The sequence below is a fragment of the Penicillium mononematosum genome (assembly GCF_028829835.1).
Source record: "Penicillium mononematosum strain IBT 11891 chromosome Unknown utg000002l:1.0-8112719.0:1.0-8118358.0, whole genome shotgun sequence".
NCBI lineage: Eukaryota > Fungi > Ascomycota > Eurotiomycetes > Eurotiales > Aspergillaceae > Penicillium > Penicillium mononematosum.
Window position 1 is genome coordinate 7,095,427 of NW_026643272.1, and position 10,308 is coordinate 7,105,734.

Consider the following 10,308-nt stretch of genomic DNA (forward strand, 5'->3'; position numbering starts at 1 on the left):
AGCTTCCTATGCAGGGATTTGCTATCCTACTTTGCGGGACTTGATGATCCCTTCAAGCGTGGCAATCCATCCTGCATGCAGTTCTTCCCGAGCTTCCCAGTCAGTCTTCCGGCTCTTCGTTCAGTTGTATCTGTATTTGTCCCAGGTGGCCCTCATAGGCTGTTTGTGCTTAATCTAAGAGCCCTTCGGGTGCTCTGCTCGTGTCCGGACTAGAAATTTGCTGAAGTCCACGACAGATCTTGTCGAAACTTAATTCGCTGGATATGTGACCCGCCAATATTGTTTTCTCAACTCCCTGATCAAATAGAAGTGGGACCAACGCACATACTCCTTGTCCTCGTAGTACGGCAGCGTTATGGGGCCCTCCGAATCCGGAGCATCTTCAGGCCGTGGGATTACCCTCGGGCGAGAAAGCGTGCCCTCAATACTCGGCATAAGGCGAAGGAAATCATCACTTGGATAACCCCTAGCAGCCATAGTCTCTAGAGAAGCCCGCAGCATATCGAGATAGCTCAGATTGTGCTCCTTCTCCAGGAATATCTGGATTAGTTCTTCCAATGCGCTGAGCGTATCGCGTGATTCGAGTGCGATCAGGGGATCTGCGCCTCTGCTGAGCAGCATACGAGCAAGCTTGGAGTTCTCATGCTCTAATGCGATGGATAAAGCCGTTTGCCCTTGCGAATTCGTTGCGTCTATCTGAGCCCCGCGGTCAAGCAAAAACACCATCACTGCTGTAACAGCCTCAAGAATGCTTTCGCCGAAATGACCATCGACCTTACCCCACGCTGTGGCAACCTGGATCGTCAAAGCCTCCCGCACATTATCTTCTTTTGAGGTGGGCGATGCGTACAAGGCATTGATTTCGAACCCTTTCTTCAGAAAGTACCCGACGACATCGATATTCGTCCCCACAGCTGCGCTTACCAGTGCAGCGCAGTGTGTGGGATTATTTGGGTCCAGAGTCAGATTTCGGGTACCGAGGAATTGTTGGAAGGTTTCTAAGGGACTGAGAAACGCTGCGATTTGCAACACAGTTTGCTGGTGGTATCCGAGATCCGGGCAATTGAGTGTGTCGAAGAGACCCAGTTCGCCGTGTTCTATTAGACTCCAAACAAATGCAAGATTGCCAACTTTGAATGCGCTGCAAAGCATGTCCTTGAGTATGCATATATCTTTGGTTTTGTCGAGATAGCCGCGATGCAGAAGGACCTCCATGTGCTTAGGATAGTCCCTGGCTTTGGCAAGCATGTCCTTCCAGCCTTTTCTGCATTTGACTCGATCAAGCGACGCGCGCTCCAGCAACATTTCAAAGGCGGGGACACTGGCGTAGGATAATGTGTAAGAGAGGACTGTTGACCATTCGCGCCAACCTATCTCTTCCGACTTGACCATTTCGTCGATTATGTATCGCGCAAGAGTCAAATCCTCGTGACGTATAGCGACTTCAAAATCGCTTGTTAAATGCTCCCAATCGGATGAATCCCGCATTTCCCAACATTCTTGGTAGAAAGGCAAATCATTCCAAGCTGCAATCAGCCTGTAGAAACAACTTCTAGCGTAGCCCCCGCAGGTTTGGTATTCGGGGCCAGACATGATTGCCCGTATGTCTACCACCTTTACCACATTCGAGATCGTGTAGCCTGGCAGGACGAAAAGTTTTTCCAAACCCAGGATATCAGAGAGCTTCACACGAGGGAAACACATGCCCATTTCAATCAAATACTGTACTATTGCTCCATGATTTCTGAACGCAGCGATGCAAAGAGGGGACTGTTCCATGCGCTGGAAGCTGGGGCACTTAAGGTCAGCACCGGCGTTCACGAGGAGTTTCACCATTTCCAAACTTTCCTGGTTTGCGGATTCTGCGAGGTACGATTCAAAGAAACTTGGCGGAGGAACTTGTTGGTTGACATTGACCTCCGCCTCCTCGATCAAGTACTTAGCCATGGCTAAATGGCTTTGTTTGACCGCGTACCGCAGAGCAATGGCCTTGTACCACCCGGTCACTACCGGAGATGATGCAAGTACTTTCAGGACACCGAGGCTGCCTTTGTACGCGGCGCGGCAGAGAGCCTTTTCGAAGTCACGGCCCCGGCCATATACCCTGTGGGCCGGATCGAAGATTGATGGGGCATATTGCAAACGCACCCCGCTGTAGGTAACAAGCAGCTTGGCAATTCTTGCAAGATCCTTATCGACAGTGAAGATGATGGGGGTTGAGCGATCAGTAATGCGAAAGTATTGATGGAAATTGAGTCCGTTGTCCAAGAGCTTGTAGAGTGCGTCCATGTTGTCGTCCATCACGATGCGATCAAGTACATGCGGAGGACATTCTTTCGCATAATACTTGTATAGACATGTATCGGCGATGATATAGAGTCGTTGGCATGTTTGCGAGAGGGATTTGACCTCATAAGCGTACTCTAAATGTAGCGTAATCATCTCCAGGATTTCAGTGGGCAACCATAACAAATTTTTGGGTGTCATATTGTAGATGAAGAGGTTGCCGGTTTAATTCTCGAGGGCACCTCCGAAGCTCTGACCAGGGGGAAAGGCAAGGACTTTTTGTCAGCGAACGAAAACAAGAAGCGCAGTCAAGACGATCTACGTGGACAAGCTAACGAAGTCTGGGGAGGAGAGAGGGAAAGAAGCAGAGAAAGAAGCAGAGAGAGAGGAAGGAGACATAGACAGCAATCCATGTCACATGGCCCTGGGGGAAGTGGCCTGAAAAGGCATCACTGAAGGGCGAAATATCTATTCTGTTTATACCCTCACCCTCAGGCAGAAAGTGCCCGCCTATATGTTTGGTGTGCATCAGGCACGTGGATCGGCACGTGGATAGCTTTGTATACAACGGGCATTCAGTCGTCCGGTGTGCTATATGCTGAGCTTCCTGAGAGTGATGGTTCCCGCGCAGGCAAGCCTGTCGTGGCGATAGAGAAGTAACCCCGCAGGAAGTTTCGGAAGGCGTTGTCGCTGGCATTGATGTCTGTGGTCAGCTAGTTGACCGCGGTTGTGAGGCCCACATGACCACCGGATCTCCCATTGGCCATCTGTTTGGCTTGATGTCTCCGTCTGAAGTGAAATCAACTGGCCAACGGACGCGACGTTGGCGAACTGGGACACCTGTGGCGATGACGAGGAACACAAGAGCATCGGACAGGCGGGCGTCGGACGGCGGTGTGAGAAAGTGGCCGGCATTATCGCGTTCAATGTGATCGTGGTATGGTAGGAGAGTCCTTCGCGTGTTTCCGGGTGTCCCAATGTCCATTGGGCGTGCCTGTTCATGGTGTCTCAGGTGACTGGCATAGGCATCCATTTTATCGGGCAAAGGCCCTGACGGTCGCTGGGCGCAGACGGCCTGCGCTGGATCGCTGGTTTCGGGACCATGACGACGAAAGTGCAATATTAATTGCTGGGGGAATTCAATTACGATGACAGAGATTTGCGAGTGTCACCTTCAAAGGCAAAGAGAAAGACTGATGGTGCCCAGCCAATGCTTCACTGATTCGAAACACAATTAGAAACTTGGTCAGAACATAATACTTTTACTGATATATAACAGTAGCCTCATAGGTGAGGTATATAAGTAACAAGATCTAGTTATACGTGAGAATCGATTTAATTCAAAAGGAAAGTGAGAGATGATGATATCTACGTATATAGTTGATTGACCCTCACTTCATGTCAAAATAGAAGGTTACATAAAGTTTAAGCTATACTAATAGAAGATAAATATAAATCGATCCAAGCATTCATGGTCGCTAGTCGATCTGATCCTACATTACTTGGTCTTCTTTATCACTACGATGAGACTGTCGTAGGTAGAGACCGTGCCACCATCCTCTCAAACATGCGAGCAGATCGTCAGCATTTAGCATGGTTGCTACTGCCGCTTAGATTCGGCAAGGGTTCTAGCCGCAAAGTCCTCAACCCGAGTGCATGCCGCCTGTCGCTAGAATGCATGGAATCGTAGCTGTGGAGGCTCTTCAAGTTTCTCATTCATAAGAACTGGAACTGGCTGAGGGTTGGTAAATTAGTTAAGAGGTTCAGGTTATTGCGTAGCTCGCACATCGCAGTGATATACGGCCATTTCCTCATGGAAATCAAGAGTAGGAGGTAGAAAGCTAATGTATTTGAGTTTAGATGGATCCTCATTGACAGACACCTGATGAAGGGGAAATTTGATTGAAAATCTATCTAATGACGAACCTACTTGAAGGAGATGCAATTCACATAATGTCATAGAGACCCAAGTATCATATCCAACCAGGAACCACAATCATATCGCCTTACCTTGGAAGTAGTCAAAGGATTCAGATATGGACACGAAGGTCACACCAAAGGAAATAGGAAACGCAGGCAGAATCCAAGCTATAAATCGGGCAAGGACGCAGGTCACAGAACCACAAACGGAGAGGAGAAAGTCGAGTTCGAGATTGCAGTTATAATGGAAATTGAAAGGTGAAAAGAAAACCCCATGTAAATCATCCCAGTCTTTTTTTGTTTCTCTGAAGGTATCTCTTGGCTAAATTAGATCAACATGCAAGGCGCGATAGAAAGCACGATCGGATTCAACACGCCGAACCAACAAGACGAGAAAAAGGCAGAAAGCAGAAAAGAGGTATCAACGGTGATGCACGTCCATGCCGCGCTGCAGCGAGGATTCCAAGTCATTAGGGTTGTAACCACCGCCAGCGGTAGCCTCCTGAGGTCTAGGATCCTCGGTCTTCCAAGGACCCTGGTGGTTATCCGGGATGGGGATGTTAGTCTGCTGAGCGATCTGCTGCTGCTGGGCGGCGTGGGCCTGCGATTGCTGGCGGACGGTAGCCCGGAAGCGGATGACCTCGTCAAGGATCATCTTGCGCATCTCGGGCACTTCGTCGACGACCTCGAAGTGGAAGTCGAAGGTCGTGGGGCAGTTTGGCTCGTCCGAGGCGTCGTGCCAGATGTGCAGGTAGGGGTGCTCGAGGGCCTCCTCGACGGAGATACGAGACGACGGATCGAACGCCAGCATACGGTCCAACAGGTCCAACGCATCGGGGTTGGCTTGAGGGAACAGCTGCTTGAAGGCCACCTTCGGCATGAAGGGAAGATTGCGCACATATTCCTGGGCGCGGGGCGATCCAATGCGCGCCAGGGTCTCTTCGTTTGGTGTACCCAGATAGTGCAGGATCTGATTCAGCTGGTCGACATAGTCGCGGCCCTTGAAGAAGGGTCGGCCACCGAGGAGCTCGGCGAGGATACAGCCCACGGACCAGACGTCAACTACATGTGGGGTTAACGGGGATTCAATGGTAGGTTATGACGGTGTTACGTACTCGCTTTGGTATAGCTCTGGAAGCTCAACATGATCTCCGGTGCACGGTACCATCTCGTCGCGACGTATTCGGTCATATATCCCGCGTTCTCCTCCGGGTCGATTGAGAAACCACGAGCCAGGCCGAAATCGCAGATCTTGAGCTCGCAGTCCGCATTGACGAGCAGGTTACCGGGTTTGAGATCACGGTGCAGGACGTTGGCCGAGTGGATGTACTTGAGACCACAGAGGATCTGGTAGATGAAGGATTGGAAGTGGGCATCGGTCAAAGGCTGGCCGGAGCGGATGATAGCAGCCAGATCACATTCCATCAATTCTGCATGATTATCAGTCCAGCCCTATCCGACGCAAAGCAGTAGGCCACCTACCCTCATAGAGATATGTTTCGTTAAAGTTGTCCGGTCGGGGAATGTCCATATCGTACAGGCATGTGATCTGGAGGGCTGAGTTAGCGGGTACAGGTATTGATAAGGATGAGCTGCGGCCTACATTGCGATGGCCACGGAAATGCTGGAGCAGCTTGATCTCTCGCAAAGCCCGCTTGGCCAGGATCTTCTTACTGAAGACATTGGTGACCTTCTTGACGGCGACGCCCTCGCCGGTCTGGATGTTGGTTGCGGCACTTGGTACTATCAGCACGTGTATCTCCAGTGTCCAGGATTCAGTGTCCAGTGCCTTCCACGCTCGACGTCTGGAATACCTACCACACGATACCGTAGGCTCCCTGGCCCAGCTCCTTTGTCACATTGTATTGCTCGCTCACGATAAAGTCCTGGTTGAAAACCTTGAAGACCTTGCGACCTTGTAAATCAGCCATGGTCGCGAGTTCGACTTGGAACTTTTGGAACTGCAGGAAAGGCAAAAGTGGAGGGAAAACGAGAGTCCTTTAGAGAAGAGAGAGAGAAGGGGATAAAATAGAAAAAAGAGAGAACAGAGAACAGAGACAGAGACCGAGAAGGGAAAGGGGAAAGTCGAGGAGTGTGATGGGATTCAAGAGCCCCGCAGTCCCCGCGGGTGATCCGCCACGCTTGTAACGAAAAGTGTTAGGACAAGGAAAAATCGTAAATGAAGGAAATGAAGGACATCGAGTCATTCTAGTGAAAGAAAATGTTCTAATTTAAGCAAACTGTTCAATTTTGTGAGGGTTTTACTTAGTTTTAAAGGAATATAGAATATACAAAGAGCATATAGAGTTTAACAGCAAAAGAATCAAAGAAAATACCAAGATACGACATATACATCTTAAGAAACTCGAAACCTGAGGAAAAAAAGAGACACAAAGAGTTAAAACCACAGGGGTTGAAACCTGTTGGCTGTTTTAATGGGCTGATGTCCATGGGATTTCTATCAGCGCCAACTACCTAGGTACTTACTATGTAACTAATGTATATGGTGATGTCTGTCACTAGTATACTCCACCTAGGCAACTATTACTTCAATAGTCTACGGAGTACTCCGTACGTATATGTTGTAGGGATTATAGGGAATACTCCATAGAAAGCATGGGAATGTCTTAGATGGATGATATTCGTATGTAACTCGTTAATCCTCCCATGTAACTATGTATGGTAATATGTCTCATTGGCCACGTGACCACGGGCCTCAGCATGTTCTCCAACCGCGGTGACTTCAACTTGGCCGCTCATCCAGGGCCACCATGAGACCATTTAAGCGACCAATCGCCAGGATGTCTTGGAATCAGATTCTCACTACAACTTCCAAACTATCATTCTAAAGCTTCCAGGGCCAGGATTCAAAAAGAACGGGTGTAATTGCTGGACAGATTTATGCGAAAAAAAAAAAGAAAGAAAGAAAAAAGGGAAATGACAATCTCACGACCCCCTTGGCATTTTATTGATCCGCATCCCCATCCTCATCATAGCGATGCCTGGCCTTTTTGGCTAGGCTCATCAGACCCAATGACTCTTCTATCGGCAATTGTCTCTTCAGCGAGCCCAGCCTCATAAATTCGGAGTTCTGCCAGGGAGTCCGCTCGTCAGGGTGTTTACGAAGGTGGAGGAACAACCTCATCATTAGGGATAATTGCTGAGCGTCATAGAGTGCGTGGTGGTTTCTTCCCAATAGCCCGTGTGTACTAGGTCCACAGAACAGCGGAAACACCACAGGCAGGGAAGAGGAAACGACCTGCCTTGGAAGCATTCCCTCCCAAGCACCCCGTTGATATTGGCGCGGAATTCAGGGATGAGCAAACAGACGTTCTCATCACCGGGGAGAACATCCTCAAAACCCTCTTGTCGCAGCCAGCCTCTCAAATAGGACAGGTCGAAGGGCCACGTTGCCCAAGCCAAGAAAATGGTATCTTTGCTGATGCCATTTTGTCGGAGTTTTGCAACGACGCTCTTTGCATCAAGGGCCCCATGATGCGTACGGTAGCCTTTGACTTTCTTCTCATTCTGCTTTTGCCACCGGATTGCGTTTTTGGAGAGATTCGACGAGGAAGGCGCAATGACTCCTTTGCTATATCTCGTGAGACAATCAAGTACTTTCCCCCCTTTTAGATCAGCGAGGCCGATCTGGAGTACCTCCTGGGAATACATCTTTGTTTCCAGATCGATGCTCACGATCTGGGAAACTGGGACATTTGCCTCACCGTTGGACTCTATGATTCCGAGGATTCTGGTCATCAGTGTAGTCTGCGGGGACCACGGCTCGAAAGTCGTTCTCTTGAATAAAACCCGAAGCTTATCCTTCATTTCTTCGCTGGGAGGCTCTAGCTTCCAGGCCAGAAAATGTTTGTGGCAGAGTTTTGAACCCTCCCACAGTGCGTGGATGCAGCTCTTGTGCGCGCAGACTTTCTGGCCAGCAATTGCTTCCAGACAATGAGTTCTCAGGAACTCGCTGAACTTAAACTGCCCATTGCATGGTGCGCATCGGAATTTCAGCCCGACAATCCCTCTCTGGTGTCTGTAAAGAACACCTGTCTCGTATGAGATTATGGTGCTATGTGGGCACACCTGCGTACCCAACACTTGGCCATCAAGGACCCGGCCCGGCCCTGGGCAGTTAAGCCCAAGGTGCGCCAGGGTTTCGGGCCGGACAGCTAAATTACGGGAATTAGCAATGGGACATAAGGCAGTAATATCTTATATGTCCTACCTTTTATGAGACTGTCTTGGTTCCTCGGGAGACCATCCAGCCACGTAGCTGCCAGCTCAGTGGATGGTCTGTTGTCGTCAGGTTCCGTATCGGGATTGTCAACTTCGTCGTGGTCATCGTGGTCATCGTGGTCGTCATCGTGGTCGTCCTGGGATGAACTCTCCCAATCTCCTCCATCTCCGTCTTCTTCGTCCTCAGAGTTCTGAACTTCGGTGTGGTTGTCCTCGGCTTCGACATTCCCATCGGAAACCGCAATCAAGACCTATTGTTCCCATCAGGTGATGCTCATTTGTTCTTTCATTCTTACGTACCTTTAGAGGTTTGCATTCCCCCCTTTGAAAGTGTCCTCGTCGAACATGCCTTCTGTGATGTTGCGAGTGGCTGCCTCGTGGCATCTTCTTACCCTGCATGTGGGCAAGACATCGGTCCTTCTGACATATCCACCCGTACTGAAAATGCTCATATACGTGTTCGTGGGCGCTGGACAGAGACCTGAACACTCGACTACATCCTAGGGCCTCTGCATGCCTACAGGGCCAGCAAGCATTCATGTGGCTGCCTAGGTAGTGACCCTTTGCCCCACCATTGGTCGCGAACGTTGCGTCACAACCTGGGTCTGGACAAGCCCACCTGCCGTCTAGAAAGGACGGCTTGGGGAGCTTGTCCCACCCAGGTATGATTTGACCATCCACGTCCCTGAGAGCAATACGTGGCGATGTCGTCGGCCAGGCCACAATAAATGTCTCGTTGTTGTCTGGGACTTCATCATGTTGCCTCCTAGCATGTCTTCTCGCAGTGGCTGAGGAATTGAACATTATAGAACATTTCTTCTCCTGTGCGTATGGGCAAGGAAAGACTTTGCGGGTTCGCTTATTGGTATGAGTCTTCGCGTGTGCTGTGGCATTGCCTTTGGTTGAGAACACCAAGGTACAGTTCTTCTCTTCCGCTAGGACAGGGCCATCCTAGTTGCTCGTGTACGCTCTCAGCATGCTTTTTTGCGTGTGATTTTGAGCCAAAAAACCTCTTGCAACGTAGTTCCTCTGCGTACGGACATGGAAATCCTTCTGACGCTCCCTGGGGGCTGCTGGGGTCGTCATTTCCATGAACGTTCACTGAGTGCGCACTGGCTGCCTGTTGGCTAGGAAATTCCGAATTACACCCCTTTTCTTCAGCCAGAGGGCAGGGCAATTTGGCCGGGGTTTTGTGCACTTTCTCAGCATGACTAGTTGCGTGATGTTTTTGGGAAAATGTCTGCTCGCAATGGAACTCTTGTGCGAGTGGGCAGGGCCACTCGACTGGGTTGTCATTGTGCGCCTTCCTACCATGTCTCCTCGCAAGTCGTGCCGAGGGAAACGACCCGTCGCAATTGAACTTTTCTGCGTGTGGACACGGCCATGTGGTTTTGTCGTGGACGCTCTCAGCATGCTCTTTTGCATCGGCTTTCCTTGAGAAGGTCTTGGTGCATCCAAACTCCTCTGCGCGTGGGCAGGGAACCTTTTCCCGCTTATCAGCATGGGTCTTTGCGTGTGTTTTGGCACTGCCTTTAGTAGTAAATACCGAAGTGCAGCCCGTCTCTTCTGCCAAAGGACAGGGCCACTGCACTCGGTTGTGTACGGTGTCGGCATGGATTTGTGCATTCTTTGCGGATGCAAATTTGCTTTTACAACCTAGCTCTTCTGCACGAGGGCATGGGAACTGTTTTTTCTTCATATCGATATGTTGATGAAAATGGTTAGAGGGTATCAATGTGTCGAGACCTTGAAGGACGAGCAGCAGGATGACGCCTATGAGGCGTAGAACGAATGGATTTGCTGGGCCATCCCATCCTCCATGAATTCCTGTGTTTGCCAGCAGACTGAGTGCTTTCTTAC

The 10,308-nt window shown here is 50.0% G+C and overlaps 6 protein-coding genes across 6 annotated transcripts; all 6 read right to left on the bottom strand.

Moving 5' to 3' along the window:
* Window positions 1–249: 249 nt before the first annotated feature.
* Window positions 250–2,487, bottom strand: N7519_004479 (ankyrin; the record flags this gene model as incomplete). The annotated part of the gene is made up of 1 exon (XM_057291255.1): window positions 250–2,487. The coding sequence occupies one exon, from the start codon at window positions 2,485–2,487 to the stop codon at window positions 250–252; it is 2,238 nt and encodes a 745-aa protein (XP_057152457.1).
* A 374-nt stretch (window positions 2,488–2,861) lies between these two features.
* Window positions 2,862–3,319, bottom strand: N7519_004480 (uncharacterized protein; the record flags this gene model as incomplete). The annotated part of the gene is made up of 2 exons (XM_057291256.1): window positions 2,862–2,976; window positions 3,027–3,319. 2 exons carry the CDS (start codon window positions 3,317–3,319, stop codon window positions 2,862–2,864), a joined length of 408 nt encoding a protein of 135 aa, XP_057152458.1.
* A 1,308-nt stretch (window positions 3,320–4,627) lies between these two features.
* mpkA (mitogen-activated serine/threonine-protein kinase SLT2) lies at window positions 4,628–6,137 on the bottom strand (the record flags this gene model as incomplete). Its single annotated transcript, XM_057291257.1, has 5 exons — window positions 4,628–5,268; window positions 5,322–5,636; window positions 5,689–5,755; window positions 5,810–5,942; window positions 6,025–6,137. 5 exons carry the CDS (start codon window positions 6,135–6,137, stop codon window positions 4,628–4,630), a joined length of 1,269 nt encoding a protein of 422 aa, XP_057152459.1.
* Window positions 6,138–7,171: 1,034 nt separating this feature from the next.
* Window positions 7,172–7,351, bottom strand: N7519_004482 (uncharacterized protein; the record flags this gene model as incomplete). The annotated part of the gene is made up of 1 exon (XM_057291258.1): window positions 7,172–7,351. The coding sequence occupies one exon, from the start codon at window positions 7,349–7,351 to the stop codon at window positions 7,172–7,174; it is 180 nt and encodes a 59-aa protein (XP_057152460.1).
* A 2-nt stretch (window positions 7,352–7,353) lies between these two features.
* On the bottom strand, window positions 7,354–8,847 carry N7519_004483 (uncharacterized protein; the record flags this gene model as incomplete). The annotated part of the gene is made up of 3 exons (XM_057291259.1): window positions 7,354–8,381; window positions 8,438–8,699; window positions 8,749–8,847. The coding sequence occupies 3 exons, from the start codon at window positions 8,845–8,847 to the stop codon at window positions 7,354–7,356; spliced, it is 1,389 nt and encodes a 462-aa protein (XP_057152461.1).
* Window positions 8,848–9,307: 460 nt separating this feature from the next.
* Window positions 9,308–10,147, bottom strand: N7519_004484 (uncharacterized protein; the record flags this gene model as incomplete). Its single annotated transcript, XM_057291260.1, has 1 exon — window positions 9,308–10,147. One exon carries the CDS (start codon window positions 10,145–10,147, stop codon window positions 9,308–9,310), a length of 840 nt encoding a protein of 279 aa, XP_057152462.1.
* Window positions 10,148–10,308: the final 161 nt, after the last annotated feature.